At 28.2% G+C, this 25,093-nt stretch overlaps 1 protein-coding gene across 2 annotated transcripts in view; it reads right to left on the bottom strand.

The window, feature by feature from the left end:
* Positions 1-25,093, bottom strand: part of LOC123271586 (neural cell adhesion molecule 2-like) — a 449,338-nt gene that overhangs the window by 82,531 nt on the left and 341,714 nt on the right. For both annotated transcript variants that reach the window (XM_044737967.1, XM_044737959.1), the window contains exon 4: positions 15,161-15,372. In XM_044737967.1, coding sequence (XP_044593902.1) covers positions 15,161-15,372 — 212 coding nt within the window. The remainder of the gene's footprint in view (positions 1-15,160; positions 15,373-25,093) is intronic.

Genomic DNA, 25,093 nt, shown 5'->3' on the forward strand with positions numbered 1-25,093 from the left:
TTTAATTGCAACAATATTTTCTGCCGAGTGAAGTAATTGGAAAATTGCCACAAAAAATTTGAAGAGATACTTTTTTCCACAGATTTATTTATAAAGGACATTACAAGTCTGAGATTATGGTGTATTCTCAACTAAATATGTTAACAAACAAATTTTTGAGAATTTTTAATGTCATTTTGACAGTAATAAATTTATTCAAATGTAAATAATTAGTAATAATAATAACACTCTTTACTAAGTTTTATTAACTAATCTAATGATTAATAATTGGTGATAATGAATTATGAATCCGAGAATTATTCACGTCCGAATACTTTCAATTTTATTACTATTTAATAAGTAACATTTATAAGTAGGAAGAATTAAATCGATTTTATGATTTTTTCAATGATGAGTTCACTGATAGAAGGATTTATTTATAATTAAAAATATTTGTTAATATTTAACAAAGCATTTATTAGAGACCACTTTTTAGTCTTTGACAAATATTTCTTAGTATTTAAAAAGATTTATTAATATTTAATAAATCAATATCAGATTTATTAAATACATGGAAAAAAGTAAACTGTAATAAATAATAGTCGAGTTGTAATAAGTAATGATCAACTTATAAAAATTACCATTTCAAACAATAAAATCGTGATTTTACTAGTCACTATGTAATATTTATCATTTTAACGCTACAATTTATTGTTTACACGCTAAAAAATACTATTTCAAACAGTAATTTTCGCTATGTGAAGGTCGAAAATGTTAAAGTATAATAATTAAGAACTTTGACTTTGATATTTATCATTTCGTACGTAAAAAATGATCGTATGATATGTAAAAAATATAAACTACAGTTAGTAAATTTCTATACAAGCAACGTCAATATTTACAAAGTAAAATGGTAAATTTTAAACGCAACGCTATGGATGAAACTGTAATTATTGATGTTCTTTGACGGGTAAAATATACATTTTAAAAGTAGAATTTTTACTGTTTCAAACGTTAAATTCTCTGAGTGTGGGACCTTCCTTTTCTCCTCATTTGTAAAGTTAATACTCTTGCAGAGCATTAGTATGTACTATCTTTTTCGCCAATGCACATGACTTTTTTAACACGTGTTGGACAGCGCCGACAACCGGAAAATAAAGTTGGGTTATTATGTTGTGATGTTTTATGTGTTACAATTAATGTAAAATAAATATAATATAATTGAAAGGTAAGTTATTGATATGTAATATTCACATGTCATATATCATTATTAATATATCATACACATTCTATAATTATTTAAATAATTAAGTTGTGTGAATGTATTTACTTTTTAATTTATTAAACTTTAAAGTTTATGTTGTATCCTCTTCATCTTTTATTTTTTTTTTAAGGTTTATCTTTGTAAATTAAATCTAGTTAGCTAAGGATTAGTTTACAATAATTATGGTTCTCACTTATCTTGGTTCGACATTCTCAGAAATTGTCCAGATTTTATTTTATGATGAAAAAATTTTTTTTATTGCTTCAGAACTACACTATCAGTACTTTGACTCACATTATCAAGCACACTGTTGATCCTAATCCGAACAAAAACAGTTTCACTGTAAAAAAAATCACGCCAAGTCCACATTCATAAGACTATTAAGAAAAAAAAATTTTATTTCTTTACAAAAAGATATAAAATAAATAATTAAAAAATCCAAGTAACCGATATGGTTGTATATGATTTTCGGAAATTAAAAAAAATTTTGTTGTAAATTTAAAAATTAAAAGAAACAATTTTGGAACGTATTTAGTGTGCGTGGTCACGAAAAATTTAACTTTTTATGAAATTCGTAAAATCTATCTACTAGGACTTTTAAAAAAAATTGAAGTACACAATGACGCACACCAAGTACGTTCCAAAATTGTTTCTTTTAATTTTTAAATTTACAACAAAATTTTTTTTAATTTCCGAAAATCATATACAACCATATCGGTTACTTGGATTTTTTAATTTTTTATTTTATATCTTTTTGTAAAGAAATAAATTTTTTTTTTTTCTTAATAGTCTTATGAACGTGGACTTGGCGTGATTTTTTTTTACAGTGAAACTATTTTTGTTCGGATTTCAGTATTTTTTGTAATTATAATAAAAATTGACAATTTTAATTTAATACATTTCCGGTGGCAAACTATCCCCTTTAAGCTATAGTTCATGTAAAAGTTATTCTTGCACCGCCTGGCGTGTGTAATTGCAAGCTGTCAAATATCTTTTTTTCACTGTAGTTTCCCATCTATTATAAGATTAGCATGCATCTTTATATTATTTAGTCTCTGGCCGTCCGTTTTTTACATAAGAAAAAAGTTAAAATCTAAAAATCTGGGTCGCTATAGTTTGTGTTGATTATTTTTAATAATTTTAAATAGAAATTATAAAGATAATTGATAATAATCAAGTAATACGCGTAATAAAAAGCATGAACTACTATTATAAAATATCATACAAAAAAAAAATCAAAATAAATTTGAAAAAAAATTTGTAACCTCAAAAAACCGTTCTGATTACGGTATATACACACTCGGTAGTCTGGCTTGAGAACGGAACTTGGCGCCAGACTCTATCGAGTCTGTTGAATAATAAGACTTCTCGATTTAATTCATTGGATGAAATTTTAATGGTTTTTCATACATGATAAAGCAGCCCAACGGATTTTATTGTCATAAATTATGGGTAATCTGACTAATTTAAGTTAATTTTAAATATGTATTATTTTGTCTTTAATAATTAAAAAATAAAATATTAATTATAATTGAACTATTTACATTTAAATTAAATAAAATTTCCATTTAAAATTTATTTTTAGCATGATAATAAATTACATAATAAAATATATAATATAAATTAAAAATAAACTTGTCTGGAATTATTTTCAATATTTAAAAATAATTATACTGATTCTCAACGAAAAAAAAGTTATTGAAAGTTTAAAATTAAAAATTAATTAAAAAAATTCTTATAAATTTTAGTACTATACAATTCCATTTAATTATTACTTCAAACACATTTTTGCAGATTCAATAGTCGCATATTATTTACTCTACAAATATCTCAAAATGTAAGCGATTAATTTATTGGATATGGATATAAGGATTCTTTCGATTAATTTCAATATTTTTGTCCAGTGATGAAAATATTGTAACATAATGTAAGGTAAAAGCCCCAATAGATGATCACGTACCAGTATATGATCACTCCATGTATTTGTATATCTATATTCATAAATATAGGTATACAAATACATGGAGTGATCATATACTGGTACATGATCATATATTGGGGCTTTTACCTTACATAATTAAAAAGAAAAATTTTAATGAAAAAAATTTTAAAAATAAATATTAATAAGTTTACAAAATAAGATCATATATTTCATAACTGGTCTCTAAATTGATTGTAAAACGTGAAACTTCTCATTTCATTAAGGTACGCGATATATTGTAATTATAATTATAATTATGATTATTATTATTATTATTATTGTTATCATTATTACTATTAATAATATTTCACCAATGAAATAATCCTTCTGTGTAAAGAATAGTCTCTTTGTTTTATTTTTTATTTAAATTCAAAAAATAAATTATTGGTATTGTTTTTTATTATAATTAATATTATAAGTATAATTATTATTAATTAATTAATTTTTATATAATTATTGTCAGTAAATAGTTTTTACATATGAACGAAGATATTTCATATTTTTAACGTATACTCGGCACGAGACACTAACACTGTCAGGATAGCCAGTAATTCGTGGTTAATCAAACTCCTGACAAAAAAGTTTCCTCAACATTCGTATAGCGTTGCGGTTAGGTGATAGTCTCACGTGCGTTAGGGGTACTATTCGAATCTCGGTTAGGACAATATTTTTCTGAATTTATTTTTAAGGCAAGCGTAAAACTTCATCAAAATAAATGAATGAGAATGTGATTGAAACCTTATCCCTCCTCCAGCTCCTTTAAAAAACTCCAAAAATAAAAAAAAAAAAAAATATAAACGAAACAAAAAAAAAAAGACAAAAAAAAAACGAAAAAAAACAAGAAAAAGTCAAAATGAAAAAAAAATTTTTTATCAATAGTTTTTTTTTTATTGTTAATTTTTTTGTTAATCCCGACAGCAAATTTAATAAATTATATCCGAAAATAATATTTAAAACTATAAAATTTAAATAATCAGGGTTGTTATTTACTATCATTATTGTTAAAAATTACTTGGCGTGATATTATAAAATACATATTAAAATGGCAATTTTTACTGTTTGAAACTGTAAAATTTATAAAACCACTGTTGTTATTTACTACGGTCATAGTCACAAGTTACTCGGTATGATAGTATAGACTACACATTGAAACGGCAATTTTTAGTGTTTGAAACTATAATTTTTCAACATGCGAGAGTCGTTATTTACTATAGCGACAGCTACTAATCACTTATTTTCGATATTAAATTATAAATTGTGGCTATTATACTTTCTACATTAAGTTTTGTAATATTTACATTTTTGCCACCCCGATGTCCGCTGTACAGTTTGAAACTGTAAAAAGTAACTGGAATCCGAGTGAATATTACAGTTTACTTTTTTCCGTGTACAAACAAATCATTTTAAATACTAAAAAATATTTGTTTAATACTAAAAAGTTGTCTCTAATAAATGATTTCTTAACTATTAACAAATATTTTTTAATACAAATAAATCCTTCTATCAGTGTATCATAATAATAATTTATATTATTAAGAGAATAAGAACAATTTTGTCTCCTGGATAGTCACATGATGAAATCGATTTTTTAGTGAAATTTAGTGTCATTGCAAAGGACTTGACATGAATTTGTGCCTTTTCAAGGTTTCATATCATTCTCGTCGATAGTCAATTTATGATGATAGTCAATTTATAATAGATATTTAGGTTGCATTCAAAAATACTCTATCTCTAAACATATAATTGAGAAATGGCCTTGTATCTTGTGAACTATTGACATTTTTAAAGATATAAGCTCATATTGATGTTAACTCCGCTATACTGGTGGCTAGCCCGGGGCCTCTCTTTTCGGAGGGAGGAAGGCGGAGTCAGAGGAGTAACAACCTCGTTAAAAAACCAGGGTCCATCTGGCTCCGGATGGTAGCGCCCTGTTATAGGGCCCCGCCGCTAGGGTTGCAGCATTACAATGATGGAAATATCGAATGATACGGCAAAATTGTTCGCGGTGCAGGGGAGGGATGCCTCAGTTCCGACGGCTGGCAGTGCTCAGACGGGCTGCTTGTCGTCGTTATCCAGCGACCGTTTGGACAGAAGAGTGGACCCTAAGGCTCCTTTGTCTGGTACAGCTACTGGGAGTAAAACACAGGAGATGGCTTTACTCCTCGATAAGAGGGACGAAGCTATTGGAAAAGAGGACAAGTTGCTGGAGGAGCTACAGGAACTTTTTAAAGAGATTCTGAAGACCATTGGCACAAAACGCACGGTGCCAACAGGCAATGTTAAAAACAATGCGAAGGAGGCACAGAAGCTGCTGCTAGAGACTCTAGTATGCCGTAAGTCCTGGCAGATAGCTCAAAGGGAGCTATCACAAAAGGAGGCAGAGGAGAAAGAGACGTTGCTCAATGTTTTTGCGAGCCAGTGTCTATAATTATTATTATAGCCTGCGCCTATCGAACGGTCTCAGAGGTAGCTGTGTTGGTCATCTCAGGTGTAATTCCAATCGTCCTACTGGGTCTCGAAAGGAAGCGGATCTGGGATGCCCGACGGGCTGGCGAAGGACCTTTGAAAAACGTGAGAACCCGCGAACGTGAGGAGACCTTTGCGCTCTGGCAAGAGCGCTGGGAAACTGGGGAAACAGGGTGTTGGTCGTATAGGCTCATTGGGCAGATCCGTGACTGGGTACTGAGGGACTGTGGGGAGGTAGACTACTATCTTACACAGTTCCTTGCTGGTCATGGACAGTTCAATGCCTACCTACATCGTATGGGGATCCGAAACGATCCTTACTGTGTTTACTATCCGGGAGTTGCTGACTCTGCTGAGCACACCTTTTTTGACTGCCAACGTTGGTCTGAAATACGGCTGCGTTGGCGGGAAGAGAAGGAAGTGCCTCAAAGGCCTGAAGACGTCGTCTTTTGGATGCTGACGTCGATAAACAACTGGACAGCAATGACGGGATATGTAAGAGAGGTCCTGCTGGAGAAGAGGAAAGAGGAAGAAGAAGAAGCGAAGGAATAAGAAGAAACGGAGGAATAAGCTGCAGGAGCAGCGTGGAGGGGGCCTGGTACTGCGAAGTAATGCTAACGCGGTCCCGCAGTATCAGGTACAAGAGAGGGGAGGGTTTTAGTGAGTAAAAATCTCACACTACCGGCAACCAACATCACCAACATCTAGCCGATGTCTTTTGAAGATTTCCCTCCTCTCGCCCAGAAAAAAAAAAAAAAAAAAAAAAAATTTCATATTGATGTTGCACTCATCGAGACCTTTCATTTGAGTACCCACATCAATTTTTCATATATTTTATATATTTATATATATATATATATATATATATATATATATATATATATATATATATATCAAAAATGCATGTGGGTACTCAAATGAAAGCTTTTGATGAGTGTAACATCGGGATGAGCTTATATCTTCAAAAATGTTAATAGTTTACCAGATACAAGGTCATTTCTTCATTATGTATCTAGACAGAGTATTTTCGAATGCAGCCTAAATTCTTATAATAATAAATTGACTATTGGTGAGAATGATATGAAACCTTGAAAAGGCACACTTCCAAGCAAGAACCCATTTTATCACATAAATACACTGGCCACAAAATTTTCCTTATTCTCTTAATAATATAGATTATTATTATTATGATTATTATTATTATTGTTGTTTTAACTATTATTGTCTACAACATGAAAATCATGTGGCTGCCCCATTTTTTTTCCGTGTATATATTATAGGAATCATTTCGAACTCACTCTGCACGAAGATTTTATCTTTATTTTATTTTGAGAATGATTCCCATAATGGTGTATGAATGATTCCTATAATAATCTAGGAATCCTTCCTATACCATTATGGGAATAGTTCCCATAATGATATAGGAACCATTACTATATCATTATGGGAATATTTCCCATAATATTATGGGAATGCTTCCTATAATTGTATAGGAATCATTCCTATAATTATAGAAACCATTCCTATACCATTATGGGAACCATTCCCATCATTATGGAAAATTTTCCCATAATTCTGGGAAAATTTCCTATAATTATGGGAACAGTTTCCATAATTCATGGGAACAGTTCCTATAATTGCCTGGGAACTGTTCCCATAAAATTATGGGAATAGTTCCCATATTTTTCTTTCCGTGTACCTAATTATTTTTCAACTTATTGTAAATATTTTTTTTGAAAAAAGTACATTTATTAGCAGTTAATAACTAATTTATTAATTGTAAATAAATCCTTTATTAAATAATCTCATGTTAAAAAATTATTGATCAAAAAGAAATGAAGCTTATCAGATGTTAACAAATCGTTATATCAGTGTAGCTGTTGCTTATTTTGTTTTTAAATTTAAAATGCCAACGTTATATATTAACAGAACAAGGTATTATCAAGTACAAGCCTTATAGTCTAGATCCGCTTTCCCTTTTAGTTCATAACGATTTTTGTCGATTTATAGGATGCCTCGAAGCGGCAAGTTTACTACAACATATACACATACATACAAACGTCGATGTAAAATACTGAGTATGCTTTTGCAAAAGCGAAAAGTTAAAGCAACAAGGAATGGGTCAACCCCAAAATTATCGGACCCTCGGAAGCGAAGCATTTTTCGATTTATGCCGCCATAAATTCATACGATTCATCCGAGTGTTTTCCCAATCTTTTCGTTTTTTCTTTGCTTTTCCTGCGATCATTTTCCTTCTATTCATTTTTATTTTTACTTCACTAGGCATTTTTTTAATTTTACAATGTATGTCATTTTACATCTCCAGGCAATCCTTTATTTTTGAGTTATATTCCCGCATTTTACTCGCTATTTTTTGGGTCGTATAAATATAATTTTTATTTTAAAAATCGAATAGTGGTTGGATACAAAAGTTTCTTTGTTGCTGTTCCAAGCTTCTGTTTTCGGATCGTATCAACCTGTGAAAAATTTTTCTGACATGGCCAATTTTTATATCTGGCATTGTATGAGCATTTTAAGACATATTAAGAATTATATATAAATATATTAGACCATATCAGGCCGTATCAAATTCTTTGAAATGAATATTAGTTCATAAGAAATAATTTTTAAAGAACTAAGATACCAGGCTGATTTATTAAAATAAATATTTCGACCTATCAAAAGTTATTTATCATCCGAAATTGTATAAAATATAAATGAATTCAATGTAAAAGAAATTTATAAAAATTCCATGCAATGTAAAATTAATTTTTCTATTCTCTAACAAAATACTTTACTGCAATCAATTGATTGTACAAGAAGACCTAATTTTATTGGTGCTACTTTTAATGTGTGGGATGTACAAGAATGAAACAGCAACAAAAAGAAACTATAAAGAGATGTTGGCAAATGGTTACGAGCTACTGAGTCGAGTTTCCGTAGGAATAGAGCGACATAGGATGAAGAGATGAAGGAATGTCTAAAACGTAATCTGAAAAGTTTCAGGAACCAATCTTCTGTGATAAAAATACCGCTGTTGTCTACCAACTTACTGTTTGGACAATTTTTCTTCAGTTTTTCTCAAATACCACAGTTTTGTTTGACCTTTGTCTGCATTATCATTGTTTTATCTTTTTTTTTTTTTTTTTTTGAGACAAGAATAGGAGAATTTTTCAAAAGAATAGCTGTTGTATCCAGCTTACAAATAAATGCCAATAGATTTACTCCATACTGTTTAAATACATGTGTCAAAGGAACCATTCGGTGGTTAAATTTTTATGTTATTTTGGATTTGGAAAAATTAATTACTTTTCATATCGGAAAAAAAATAGCGGAAGGTATTTTTTTTTGTCTAAGCTATTTTAAAATTTAAACGTCAGGAAAAATCATATTAAAGATTTAATAAAATTCGAATTTTTTAATTTATATTTTATTATTATATTTAATTGTCAATTGAGTTATAGTATATTTCAACCATAAGGAAAATATTAATATTAAATAATACAATAAAAATTAACTGAAAAATAAAATTTATTTCTAAGTAAATATTTTTTGCGAATATTCGCGATTCGTCATGAAGTTCCGTCTTTTTTGGCCGAGTTTGTATCTTATAAAGAATTTTATGTAAATCATTTGTCATGAAGTTTCCAAAAGAATTTAGAAAGAGAATTTATAAGGCGATAACAAATTTGTCAGAAATATCGAATGGTTCATTGGATAAGTACCCGTGAAAAAATTTTCTGATCAGACTACATCAGGCCTGATATCAACCGTCCATATCATGCCTGATATGGAAATTGGCCATATCAGACTATGTACCCGCCCCGGTAAAAAAAATTATGTATCATTATATTACATAATTATAAATGAAAAATGGCCCTATACAATTATGTATAATTAGCTATAATTATATCCACAGATGCGGTAGAATCTGGCGCCAAGTTCCGTTCAAATCCGTTGTAAACGGAGCGCCAGACTATCGACTACGTTTACTGTAAACAGAACGGTTTTTTGAGGTTGCGAAATTTTATTTAATTCTACGGTACTTTTTTTACCCAATTTGTTTATCATAACAGTAATTCATAATTTATTTCACCGTATTAATTAATTATATTCACTTATAACAATTTATTTACTTGAAATTATTAAATTTTATCAGCACATACTATAGCTCGCTTACAAATTTTGATCCTGACTTTTTTTTGATGGAGAAAGGTCAGCGCCACAGACTAGATAAAATAAAAATGTGTAGTAATCCTCCTATAGATACGCAACTACAGTTAAAAAAAGTAATTCACAGCTTACATTTACGGCCGCCAGGGTGCACTGGAATTATATCTACATAAACTGTAGCTTCAAGGGGATAGTTTGCAGCAAAAAATGCTGCCAACGCGAGATTTAAGTTGGTACTAATTGTAAATTTTCATTATAATTACAAAAAATACTAAAATCCGAACAAAAATAGTTTCACTGTAAAAAAAATCGCGCCAAGTCCACGTTCATAAGACTATTAGGAAAAAAAAATTTTTTTTTTCTTTACAAAAAGATACAAAATAAAAAAATTAAAAAATCTAAGTAACCGATATGATTGTTTATGATTTTCGGAAATTAAAAAAAATCTTATTGTAAATTTAAAAATCAAAAAAAAATTTTAGAACGTACTTGGTGTGCGTCATTGTGTATTTCAATTTTTTTAAAGTCCTAGTAAATAGATTTTACGAATTTCATTAAAAGTAAAATATTTTGCAACCAGGCACACTAAATACGTTCTAAAATTTTTTTTTAATTTTTAAATTTACAATAAGATTTTTTTTTTAATTTCCGAAAATCATAAACAATCATATCGGTTACTTGGATTTTTTAATTTTTTTATTTTGTATCTTTTTGTAAAGAAAAAAAAATTTTTTTTTTCCTAATAGTCTTATGAACGTGGACTTGGCGCGATTTTTTTACAGTGAAACTGTTTTTGTTCGGATATAATTATTTCCATAGGAAAAAAAAAATCGGGGCGAATGGGAATCGAACCGTGGACCTACCGCTTGAAAGACTAATTCACTACCCGTTTATCTGGGAGACTTACTTTGAAAATAAAGTTTATTATAACTACAAGTAATGCAAATCGTATACATGACCGATTCGTAGTGAACAAAATTTTATATATAATTTATTAATTATTAACTGTCAATATTTATATATAATAATGGTATCTATATGTAGATTTATAAAATTATCTATGTATACATGAAATCGCAAAAATGATTCTACGATATATTGTTAAGGTACTTCGTTGCTTTAGAATTTATAATTTCTTTGAAATTAAAAAAATAATCGATGTAAAATAAAAATTGAAAGCTTAAATTTTGATGGAATTATTTGTTTAGTATATGGAACTATATATTGCTGGAGGGCCTGGCTTACAATTTTTGAGCTTGACAAAACTAATAATTTTTGTGAAATTAAATTTTTTTTTAAGTTCCTATTATTTTATCCGAAAAATACTATATGTTAAAAGATTGTTAATCATTGGAGTAACAGACTCTTAGATAGAAAAAGAGAATATTTTATGGTAATAACAAAATACCCACTGGAGTAAAAAAAAATTATATAGAATTCTATTTGATTCATCTATAATTTTATATGAATTATATATACATCTATATAATTATAAATGAATTACATATGCTTCTATATAATTAGATATGAATCATATATAATGATATATAGTTTTTTTTTACTCGGGTATGCCTTTATATGAGTACATAAGATTACTTATGTGCTGGTAAGGGTATGAGTATATCAGACTATATGAATCCATATCAAGTTATATCAACCCTGATCAGGGATTTTTTTTTTCAAGTTTATCAAAGTATATATAACTTTATAAGGTTATATCAGGGCATATCAGGACGTATTAAAAAATAATGTAAAATTAGATATGAACATATTAAGTCTGATATAGACATATTAAATTGATAAGGCTTGATCAGGCCATATCAGGACATATCAAAAATTAAATATGGACATATCAGAGATCATATTAGGCCAGATATGAACTTATAAAAAATTTTTATATGGCCTTATCAGCTCATATCAAGCCTGATCAGAATATTTTTTCACGGGTATGAAATAAATAAATTGGATTAACCCTGTAATCTATAGTAATAAATGAAAAGCCGGTTTTTTTGTCCGGCTATACTGCGAAAACTACTGACCCGATCGGAATAATACTTATACCATAAGATGCAGCGTGTTTCAGAGAAGGTTTTAGTACCTATATGATATGTTGGTGATTATTTATCCGGAACCTATATTTTTTTGACTTAGAAATAATGAATTTTTATTGTAACTAAATTTATTCTATTTGATTGTCATTTGTTTAAAATAAATTTTTTAATTCTGTTGGTTATATTTATATACTAGCCAGATTTCTTCACTTATGAGATTTGCAATTTCTTTAACTGAAACTTTCAATCCTCATTACAAATTTTTTTTTTCATGTCAATATTATTCATTTTTGTAAGAAAGACACGGAAATGTTATAATGATTGCACATTGAAAGTTACAATGAATATTAGCTAGAATAATTACATGGATAAAAGGTGCATGCCAATTCGATAGAATTTGGAATCTGTGCAAGTCAAAACAATACCCCGGGAAAAAAAGTTTAGATCTGCTCTGATCAACTCAGATCAAATTCATCAGATCTGAGCAGATCTGCATTTTGGCCAAATCTGTCCAGATCAAATTTGATCTGATTAGATCAAATCTGATCTGTTCAGATCTGGTTCGTTTGAAACATTTGTTTAAACAATAATTTGAGAAATAATTTTTTTTGAGATCGGATATTTTTTTTTCAATATTTTAGGCAATTTTATCCCAGCGGAGCGGGCGAGTAACAGCTAGTAATTAATAAATATATACTCGATATATCTGAAATATTATATTTCATATCACAGTGTTATTTGTTTTAACATTTATCTGTATAAATTTATCTATAGAAGTACAACGTTACGTGTTTATTGTCAGTAATGGAATATTTTAATGAATTAATAATTTTCGCATATTTACAAATAAAGCAATTAACAGTCATGAGAAACTATTTAATCAAAGTATTTTATAAATGTGGCAATGAATTTTTTTTATGAGTTCTCTTGCGCATTATTATAACGATAGAGGTAAAAAATTTTAATCCGAATTTTTGTTACAATTTTATTACAAACTGCATTGTATCTTTATAGTTTTTGGTCATGAAATAATTGTTGTTATTACATGAAAATTGAATCCACAAATATGAAAGTTTCATCGATAATGATGATCAGTTCAATAAATAAAATCGACTAGAGAATAGTTGCTACAATACTAATAGAAAAATCTATCGTTAGAACGCAATTTCTTTATTTCTTTTTCTCTGTTTTAATGTCAGCAGTATGGAATATGAAACAATATATCGATGGCATATCAATTATCTCTGCTGCCAATAAAGGAATTAAAATTCTTGTAGCTGATGAAGATAAAAAATTAGAACAACTGAACTTTTGTGGTAATTTTTATAAAGTATTCAAAAATCAAGGAAATATTTTCGTATTTGTTCGATGGAATGAGTCGAAATTGCATTCGATTGATATGACGTGATGAGTTATATGTTTTGAACATACGTAAATTTATCTGAATATTGAATGTCAATCAATTTAAAAGTTAATATTTCATAGAATATTCAATTAATATTTTATTTTTAAAATGATAACTGCTAATTGAACCAAAAAAATGAAAATTAAATTTTTTCTGATTTAGATTTACATTGTCTCTATTTGGGAGAGTAAAAATTTTTTGTATTTTAACAAATACAAGAAATTCATACAAGAATTAATAAATTGTGTTATAGTATATTAGAATATATTATCCAATGAGGGCTGAAAGTAGAATATTTTAACCTGCCTGACAATTACCGTTGACATGAGTCTAACATTGTGCTGATTTTAATCTATTATATAGATAAGCCATGAAACCATAATGTAAAATTAAGTAATGTATTATTTTAAGTATAAGGCATTGCTAGGTCCACTTACGTACTTCAAAGAATTGTGTCATCATGAGTATGTTATTATCACGATTATTATTTATTATTATTACTATCAGTATATTTTACGTTTATTTTTCTTTATTCTCTTTGTGAAGAAGGCGTATAGTGGATTTAACTTTTTTGGTATTATAAGATAAGTGGCATTGATTTGTTTACTAGTATATTATAAGCAATGAAGCTATGTGGATGATCATTACTACTGTTGCTATGACTTAGTACTGTTAGAATAAGTCTTGGTATTATAATTGCAGCTGTAATGTCTAGTATTATTATATATATATATATATATATATATATATATATATATATATATATATATATATATATATATATATATATATATATATATACGAATTGATTATTTTTGCCATCTTGTATTAAATATTATAATTAATGATCCTGTTAATGGCTGTAAGCTGTTGGGTCTAAATAAAGGAAAAAAAAAAAAAAAAAAAAAAATCATTTATTGCTATACATTAATGACAAGTTTAATTTTATTAGTACCTATAATTTTCAAATCGAATTCGCAGAGTTAAGGAAAATTTTTTAGTTGATACAAGTTATGAAATGTGAAAAGATAAACAAGATTGATTTGTAACTTATTATTAATGAGTCATTAGTCTACAATATCAAAATTTAATTTTATCATTACGTTGATTAATATAATAGCGGGTAGGAAAAATTAAATTATTGACTGTATTTTTACATAGATTGTTTTATATGAAAATTTTTTGAAGTATGTACATCAACATATTTAGTCATATACTAAGAAAATATTCTATATATAACAAGACTTTCTACGCAAGACAAATTTATTACTAAAAGATGTCTTCGAGATCCCGTATGAAGAACGTTCTACTCTTGAGACTGACAAGAACTATCAACAGGCGTTTTGCGGAGGCTTTTTAATCATAAGAAGTGGGTAAGAGCACTGTAAAAATCTTAAAGTTATTTCTTAAATTAAAAATTTTGACGGTTTGATCGAATTTTTTGGTATTTATGCAGAATTTTTTAGAACTATGATCATCAAAACTAAAAACTGCATGATGATATTTTACACTCTTCTTCAAGTTTTAGGAGGATTTTCTTTTTATTTTTTCTATGTTACATTAATTCTCAAAATGAGTCCTTCATACATTGAGAAAATTTGACAACATGGAGTTCTGCAGTTTTTTCAACTTTTCACAGAATTCATATAGATTCACAGAAATGAAAAATTCATCATTAGAGAACTAATTTTCTTGGCTTAAAAAAATATTTAGGCATTTTCTTGGTTTAAGTAAACCTTCTATTTCTGTGTCATCTCAAAAATGAATTTTTTTTTTCTATTCAGTTTTATTTCCTGTGTATTATATTTTATATTTAAATGAGAATTTAAATTGAAACTTACCAACAACGGACAAATTATAGTGGACGCTTCTTGTTTGTCCTTGGCGGAAGTCCACTCTGCATCTGTATATCGCTGCATCGTGTCTTTTAATGTCATCCAGAACAAGTACAGCCGGATGTGAAATAGTTGTTCTAAAGTATGCCCGTGGGCCAAAGACACTTGTATCAGAAGTATGTAGAGCGTCACTCAACGCTTTGTTTCGAACATCCACTCTGTAAAATTAATGACACGATTTTATTTTCTCATTATAACTTCATAACTTATTTTGCTAATAATAAATCGACAATAAATTTGAAAATTTAACAATTATTTAAAAATAACATATGAATAAATATTTTCAACCCGTGAAAAAATGTTGACATATAGCTATATCAGGCTGTACACAAAAATACAAAAAAATCATCTATTATATATAATAGTTTTAACTACAGTTTAACTATAGTTTTTCTTTCTAGAAATTTTTACAACAATAAATATATTTGATTAATTGAAAATTGATTTAGTAGTTGATTAAAATAAAAATTGATGAGATAAGCTCTTTAGAAGAGTAAAATAAACCGGTGACGTTAGCCGAATGGTTAAAGGTGTACGGCCTATTATAGTATAGCACTCGAACTAACTCACCGGCCAGACATGGGTTCGAATCCCAAGCTGGTCTTAGAAGCCAGCTTGGTTGAGATTTGACCCATGCTACGTAGATGAAGATTCTTACAACCCAAAAAGACCCCAACGTACCACTCCCAACAGTCAAAGTCGGCAATATGACCACAGTAGTTAAAACCGACTCTAAATAGAAATTAGTTAAAAAAAGAGTGAAATAAATTATTTTTATTCTATAACAACTCAGACTTGACATTCTTGTAAAACTATGACTCGGTAGTTATGAATCGGGTAATTTATTAGAGATTATGCAATGACAAACTGTCTGCGATTTTGCCCATTAAATAGTTGTTTATTTGTAAACATCTTAAATATGATAGTATTAATGAATATGTTGAAATATATTAAATAATTAAGTAATTAATAACTTTTACTCTGTTAATGATTATAATTAAAGTTGACTTATAGTATCTTCAAAGAAAAATAAAATAGTAGTACAAAAAATCTTTCGTGTATTTATCAGTTGAAGTATATTTATTCACATCAAATGACAATCGTGGTTATTACATAAAATGAAATTTTGTGAGTATCAGGGAAATATCTTGTCGAATACCAAGTACATGTTTTTATTCTTCATCAATAATTTTGTATTTCACCCGTGAAAATATTTTCTGATGTAGCCAATTTTCATATAAGCCCTTATTTGGGCATGACAAAAGTTATGTATGGACACATCACTTCATTTGAGGTTATATATGGACATATTAGGTCATATCAGAAAATTACTTAACAGTGAGTGCGGTCCTCATAATGAAACAATTATAAAAAATTATGAGCAATAATTACACTGAGAAAAAAAAATACTTTTATTAAGAAAATTTTCTTGATACAAGAATTTATGTTCTTGAAAATTTTTAAGAATATATATTCTTAGCTCAAGAAATTGTTAAATTGATTGAAATAATTTTTACTTAATTCAAATAAAGCTATTCTTTTGTTTATCTATTATCCAAAGATAAATATTGATGTTCTTCTCTTCAGAAATTAATAATTAATAATAATAGAATATTTGATCATCAGCGAGTTTCTTGAACCAAGAAATTGTTAATTGAGTAAAAGTATTTTTTTTTCAGTGCATAATAATAACTGGTAATTTACAAGATAATGGCGTTAATTTGAAAACTGAATGCAGATCAGTTGTAATTGTCGTTTCTATTCATTTGAAATTGAAAAATTTCACTCATAAACTGTGAAAAATAGCTAATGAGATTCAGCAAAGACCAATCGATTTTATTGATTCATTGATATCTACAAATACACTGTATAGTTGATCAACATTAATTAAATTTTATCATAGTATTTATTAGTCTTTACATAGAAGGTAATAATAACTACATAGTATCTACATTTACTTTGCCAAATGTTAAATTTCAAAAATATTGAATTAAACGTTCTTGTTCATTCAGAACATTTTTTTATTTTTTTTTTTTTAAGGGTAATTTATCAGTGGCAAATTAAAAATTTTTAAATGAATAATTTTGAAAGAAAAAAATTGTATTACCAATTAGTGCGACTCATTTTAGTAATTGAAATTTATAATATAGTTTGAAAACTTAATTTTAAGTCTGAATATAACCGAAAGTTAAAATTACAAATTCTAATTCGGTAAGACAAAAATATTGAAATTACATCGTCGTATATTCAAATACTGATGTGATGAATTAGAAATTATTGACGTTTGCTCCTCATTTGCAATATTTAAACTGCTTCTGTACCTATAAAGCAGATATTTTAGTTGATTTGCATATGTACGTATTGGACATTGTTAGGGATGTATGATGTTCAAATATTTAATTGTCAGTCTAAAAATATCAAGGTTTACTAAATTTATACGATTAAAGACCGACCACCATGTCCAGTAATTACGCAGTGATTACAATTACAGATTTTCATTTTTTCAATGAGTAATCAATGAGTAATCAGTATTCAGTTTCCTACAATTATGACCCATATTATCCCACATACAAAACAGCTTATTACGTGAGAACAAAAATATATATAAAAAGAATTCATTACTGAAAAATTTTTAGGTCAATTCAAAAATGTTTTCACGCTTGCTGACCTCGATAACGAAATATTTATCGAAACTATCCAGTAGTTTTTATAATTTATGACACTAATTGATTGAAGTAATTTTCTGGAAATCTATAACAGAGCAAGTCAACAAATGTGTGTTGAATACTATATTTTATGGAACAAGTTTGTCGATCCCAAGATGTAATCAGGTTAATCCTCAACTACAAATCCATACCGGTGAATAAATATTAGAATTGGTGTTGAATTTAACAGTAACCACAATTTATCCGGGTCACTGCGGTCATATAATAATACAATGTATTTCTTTGCATAGAATTGCGTTAATATTTAGGGTTAGTGTTGTTAGGCACGCTACTTGCTTAACTTAACAGACTTAGTGTATATCACGCACTTCAGACAAAAAGAGACTATATTATATTGCTCTTTAACAATATGTGTAATTTTTATTATTTTTGGCAGGATATGCTGACCAATTGCTTCACTTCACTTTATTTATCCCAAGACTTCCGATTGTACCTGACAAGTATCACTAAAAATGTTAATTCTATTCTTGATTTAGCATTTTATCATTATTTGTTTTCTTCTCTTCTCAATACCTGAGTTATTACTGAATAAAAATATTCTTTCCATTCTAAATGAATTTTCAAAGTCCTATAAGTGGTTTTCTACTGTGAAAATATAAAAATCTTCTGAGAGGAAAATCTTCAAATTAGTCGAATTTTTATTAGATGTAAATAAAAAATTAATTTAATTTTAGCACATGCATCGAAAAATTAAAAAATTGAAAAAACCCATGAAAAAATATTTTCTCACCTCCGGGCGGAAAGCGTCAATTTTCCTCCCGCTGCGCTAAACGAAAATGCCGCTTTCCGCCTCCGTCGAGGAGAAAAATAGTATACACACCACGGGCAGTAAATAAGAAAGCCTCAGATCACATGTTTATTGACCTCGGCTTCGCCTCGGACAACAATTACATGTGATCGCAGACATTTCTTATCTTACTGCCCTAGATGTGTAATATACTATTTCTTTATACCTCGGTCGAAAGTACGCATTTTTTTCATCTATTTCAAGGCAGAAAGTTAAAGATTCGTGCATTGGTAAAGCTACACATTCACCCTCTATAATAGCGGGAGCATAAAATGCTTTCGTTACCGCGACTGACATTAGTCATTTGTTACTAACTATGTTTTGTTTACGCTGATCATTTACGATTGATGTACAATATGATGGTACAATACAACTTGGTTATATTTCTAATATTTCTTTCTTTCTTCTACTTACATGAAATATTTCATATATAGATAGAGATATAACTGCCGTGAGAGTGAGTAGATCATCCGATGTAACTTATAACCAGGTTGTACCGTACTGAGATTCAGTTTGATAGTGACGTGTGTAAAATGGATCAACTTTATTTAATTAATGAATTATTTATAAAAATGTACGCAGTAACAACAATTTAATTTAATTTTTGTTAATTATTGTTAATTTTCAGATAATATGTTCGTTTTTTTTTATTTTTAACCGAGAATAATTTTTATTATGTTTGTTGAATTCAAAAAATTTCAGTTTTATTTAATCTAAAAATTTTTCAAAAAAAATGTTTGTTAATTATTTTTTATTTGATTTTACATTATTTTTTTTTATTTGATGCCTGCCCCCCCCCTCCCCCGACCAGCAGCACTCGCTTCGCTCGTGCCGCAAATGTCGGGGACAGGCATCAATTTTTTTTCGATGCAGTACATTAAATATTTTACGTACTTTTGACCGGCTATAAAGAAACATAGTATACACTACACGGGCGGAAGTTTAGGAGCTCTGAACTGCGCGCCGTGATGTCCTCGGCTACGCCTCGGGCATCATGGCACGCAGTGCAAAAATCTCAAACTTTCTGCCCTAATAGTGTATTATACTATATTATAAAGTCCTAATATCGTTTGATACGTCGATATATAATTTTTTATGTCTTGAAATTCTCAATATTAGTTTTGAAATGATCATGAATACCTATGTTATAATTATTCAACCACGAAGTGTTAAAAATCTCTGACAGAGGGCTCATGATCGCTTAATTGTCTCATAAGAGAATTATGTTTGAGAAGTTAAGCTCTAAAATAAAATTCGTTTTTTTAACTTTCTAACAATACTCCAATCCCTGTAATGTTGCTACTTGCGCATTATAAACATTGAGAGCACTAATTTACCTTTAATTTTATGGATCTAGCTTAAAGACTTTTATTTTTATATTAATATTAAGCCATAAGCATTTCATAAATAAATTTAATAAGCGTACTCTTAATTAATTCATATAGAAAGTTTATAAATTATAGCTTTTAATAAAAAAAAAAATAGGCAGTTTAACACAAAAATTATACGTTCAAGTTATAAAGGAAAAAATGTTAGTGAGTAAAAATTATAGGATAACTTTAACAGCTTCTCATAAAGTAAAATATTTATACTTGAGAGAAAATTTTATGGCATCGATATTTATCATCATATAATAAATAATAGTTATGTCTTTTGTCGTTGAAACAAAGCATACTTGGTTATTCTGTTTCGAGATGAAAAGAGTGTGATATTGAAAAATCAAAAATTACGTGGCTTCAAAGCGTCTTTAATAAGTCACACGTGTTTATATGATAGCCATAAAAATCGAAGTATACCTCGTGGTTGTATACAACAGTTGCGTGGTTACCGTTTTTTCCCTCGATGAAAACACGCGAGCTTCCCTTTTTTATATGCAAATGGAAAAATGGCAATCCGGCTACGAGGCTATTTTTATAGGGTCTACCTTGAGTTTTAGTTAACAATACATAGAAAATTCGACGAAGAAAAACCGAATTTCACTGTTTTTACCCAAATTATTATTTGTAAGTTGTAAATAACTGAAATTTTAGTTAAAGATTTCATGAATCCATAAATATATCTTATTTTTCTAATTCTATTACATTTGACTTAATTAGAAGAAAAAGTCTAAGTATTCTTAATTTTTTTGAATATTTCAAACAAATACAGTCTATCCATTACAATTAGTAGAAAATAATGAAGGTAGATAGTTTCAAATGATATTTTTTGATAAAAAAACTCATAAGTTTTTGAAAAAATATTTCCTGTAGTAAAAAAAAAATAAAATGTTCTGACTACCCTACAATTATTATTTCAATAGATATAAAAATAATATAACCAAGGTATATTGATACAAATATCGAAATCTAATAATATTACTTGAAAAGCTTTTTGAGTACCCAAAAAATTAATAAGATTTCAAGAATTCGATGCTGAGTAGTATCTTTAGAAAAGCTCAACATATATATCCATATATATTCATATATAAACATATATATACATATATATATATATATAATTTATGAAGGAGAATGTGAATGTAAGCTGTTTCTAGTAGTTTAACATGAACGTTACCAACACGGCATTAATTCTATGTACTAATTTTATACGGTATATCTACGAGAGACTGCTGAAAAGAGGTTAATCACTATCCGACTAGCTGAAAAAGTATTAAATGCGTGAGTTATATAACTATGAAGTATTGACTGTAAAATTAAGCGTAAACATTTTTGATAAAAAGAAGAAAAACACAGAAAATTATTTTTTGAAAAAATTTTCTTATATAAATATGCTTATAAATGACTATATCAGAAAATTCGATATGTCCATATATGGCCTAAAATCATTTGATGTGTTCATATAATTTTAGATCTTGATATGCCCATATGTCGTCTAATATGATAATTGGCCATTGCAGCTGATAAGATCAGGCCTAATAAGGTTATATATGTCCATATATATTTTTTTGATCAAAGTTAGTGTTAAAAATTTCCGATAGCGGGCGCATGAAAGCTGACTTTTCTCTTCACAAGAGAGTTAAATTTGAGGAGTTAAAGTCCAAAATAAAAATGATTTTTTATCACTCTAAAGGAACTTATCTGACATTAGATTGTAGTTTGATCAAATGCATATTAAAGTTTTATTTAATACAACATTTTAGTTGTACAGCACTTTTACTTTGTAAAGCACAAGAATAAAAAATTATCATATTTTTTTTTATTCTCACTTATAGCCTAATATGAGCATATATGACTAGACCAGGCCATATCAAAAAATTTTTCCTCCGGATTCTATAAGAAAATTTTCTGTGCGAGTCATGTCATTATAAAATTTTTCAAATAACTGGAATTAGAACCTTTTGCGAGTATGTTCATTGAAAAACCGAATAAACTGATTTATATAGGTACTTTTATTTTATTTTCAATGCTTAGTTTACTTTTTTTGGTTCAATGTTCGAGCATTAAAATTTTATGCTCACTATTATTAACCTTATTGTTTTTTTTTCATATGCGCGAACTTTATGCACTTTATGCATAACTACTGGAAAATAATGTCGTATTGAAAAGATATGCCTACAAAAGCGAGGTAGTCATAATAGTGATGGTATTTCAAAGCAAAAGTCCATCAATAGACACCAAATAGCCGCCGTACGCAGCTGAGTTTCTCTACGTATCTGGGTTTACTGTCAGTAATTACAAATTATGGGCTCCTCTAAACTTGCCCAGTATTCTGACTGAACGTCAATCAATTTCAATCAGTTAACGAGTTCTAGCTAAACTAGAGGATAAACGGAACCAACGATGAAAACAGACGTTAATCGAATGAATCCTGAGGATAAAAGTTCTATACATCACTATATTAGTGTTGGTAACGTTTCTCGAGTAATTATTGCAAGACAATGAATAGTGCATGCCTTTAACTGACATTTACCTAATACTTGCTTTATAAATGATCATTTCTTATAATATTCTTTGTTTAGACCAGATAGTTTCTAGCATATTGAAAATGAATGAGTTGATTATCATTTTTTAAGCTGTTCTAAAAATTTACTTATCTCGATACAAAAATGTACGAAAATAATTATTAGTGAAAATTGAATGTGAATAAACAAATAAAATCAACTAATTATAAGAATACGAATTGAGGCATATAAAGATTGTCGGAATCATAAATATATCACAACTTTAATTAACTATTCCATCAATAATATCTTGACTAATGTTCACTAGAATATTGTAACTAACACTATAAATGCATTTGCAAGGTTGAAAGGTTGGATATAAATTTACTTATAGGATAATAAGAAGATATTTCAATAGTAAGGTAAAGTAATTAATGTAAAATTGAATCAATTGACATTGTAGTGAAAAGTTATTTATCGTCTATATATTGAATATATTACATTGTTTTATTTATAATAAGTTTTTCAAAACAGAGATTTTATTTTCTGCGGTATTTTAAAAAATGTAGAAAAATACTATATACATGGAGAGAAAAATGTAGAAATCATTCCTATAATTTTAATGAAACGTTTTCCTATACCATTTTAGAAGCGATTACTTAAATTATGGTAATTGTACCCATAATTTTTGGGAAATGTTACTATAATTATGGGAATGGTTCCTATAATTATAGGAGCGATACCTATAATTATAACTGTAATATCGGCATGATTCCCATAATATGTCGGAATAGTTTCTATAATATTACAGGAACCATTCCCATAATATTATAGTGATGATGCCTAATAATATTGAGATATTTATTATTACAACTCAAGTTATTTGTGACTTCGATAACCACTTCGAAGCATTTGAAATTATTAGTAATTTCGATAATTTTACTTGCTTCTCAATAACATCATTTGAAATATGTAAAATAAGTAATATTGTTCATATAAACAATAAAAGTTACATATCCAGAAGGTGGATTTAATAAATATTCAACGTAAGTATTGTAAATAAATGATTTGTTTTAAAAATGAAATGAAATTGTAAAAATAAACAATGAATTTCCATATCTATTTTGCTCCTCTAATTGTATAGTGAGAAAATATCCCTTTGATTAGAGAAACTTTAGAATTGCTACAATATTTTTCAATATTATCTAACACAATAGTAACTGAGTTGGAATAAACAATTTAAGATTAAGTACACACGTGAATAAAAATTATGAAAAAGATACCTTTTCACTCTAGTGAAAGATCAATTTTTATTTACAAAAAAAAATTTATTAGCAAAAAAATGTACAATAATTACTTTATATTTTTGAAGTGATTGCTTCATTATTATGAACATAAGCATTTTTCTATTATTATATGCGTCATTCCCATAATATTATAGGAAACATTTCTTTAATAGTATAGGAACCATTCCTATAATATTATAGGAACCATTCATTTAATAATATAGGGACCATTCCTATAATATTATAGGAACCATTCCCATAATGTATTTAAGCTATTCCATTATTGTATAGGAACGTTTCCAATAAATTATGGGTATGGTTCCCATAATGAGCATAGGATTGATGCCTATGATGATCATTTTATTATAGGAACCATTCCCATAATTTTTGGAAAGGTTCCTATAAATTTTTCTCCGTGTAGAGATGCACCACACCCTTGGAAAACACCATAACTTAAAAAAGAATACATTAATTGAATCATTCTTTTAAATAGATCTATAATTCATAAAAAAATAAATCGGACTATTCTTTGATATATTTTAATAATATTTTTTATTTTTAAATGATGAATTTTTTAAAACTTGAGAGGCTGTAAATCAATAATATCTAAAACTTATGTGTAACATGAAAAATATAATAGAACCAGTGATAAAACGAGAAACAATCAACATTGGGTGAATCAGGATTGACGATTTTTGAATTTAAAGAAATGATCTGACCGTACTTTTGTCACGGAATGGACTTTGATTATCGTGTCTGATGACAAAATAGACGAGTATCCTACATGGTATATATAGATATAAATAGTATGAGTAAGCCAAAGGACGTTCGACACTTTGATGGTTTACGTTAAACGCTTTGTCCTGACTAAATCCATTTCAACCACTTCGCTTCTATTTCCTTCATCCGGGCTTGAACCTCCTGGACGATTATTTCGTTCGTTTTTATATCCTTTGGAAAAAAAGTAAAATAAAAATAAAGTTAAATAGAAAAAAAAATATTACCAACGGAAATTGTTACTACGGAGCATTCCGGATAAAAAATAACTGTATCTAAATTTACTATTGCTTCTTTTTTTATCAGTGATCACCAGATGAAATAAAAAAATTTTTATATTTTTTTTATCTATAGTCATTAATTTTGACAAATTGATGCGACAAAGTAATTACTTAAGTAACTATAGATAGACAGCTCTCGGTT

Source organism: Cotesia glomerata, linkage group LG1 (assembly GCF_020080835.1).
Source record: "Cotesia glomerata isolate CgM1 linkage group LG1, MPM_Cglom_v2.3, whole genome shotgun sequence".
Taxonomy (NCBI): Eukaryota; Metazoa; Arthropoda; class Insecta; order Hymenoptera; family Braconidae; genus Cotesia; species Cotesia glomerata.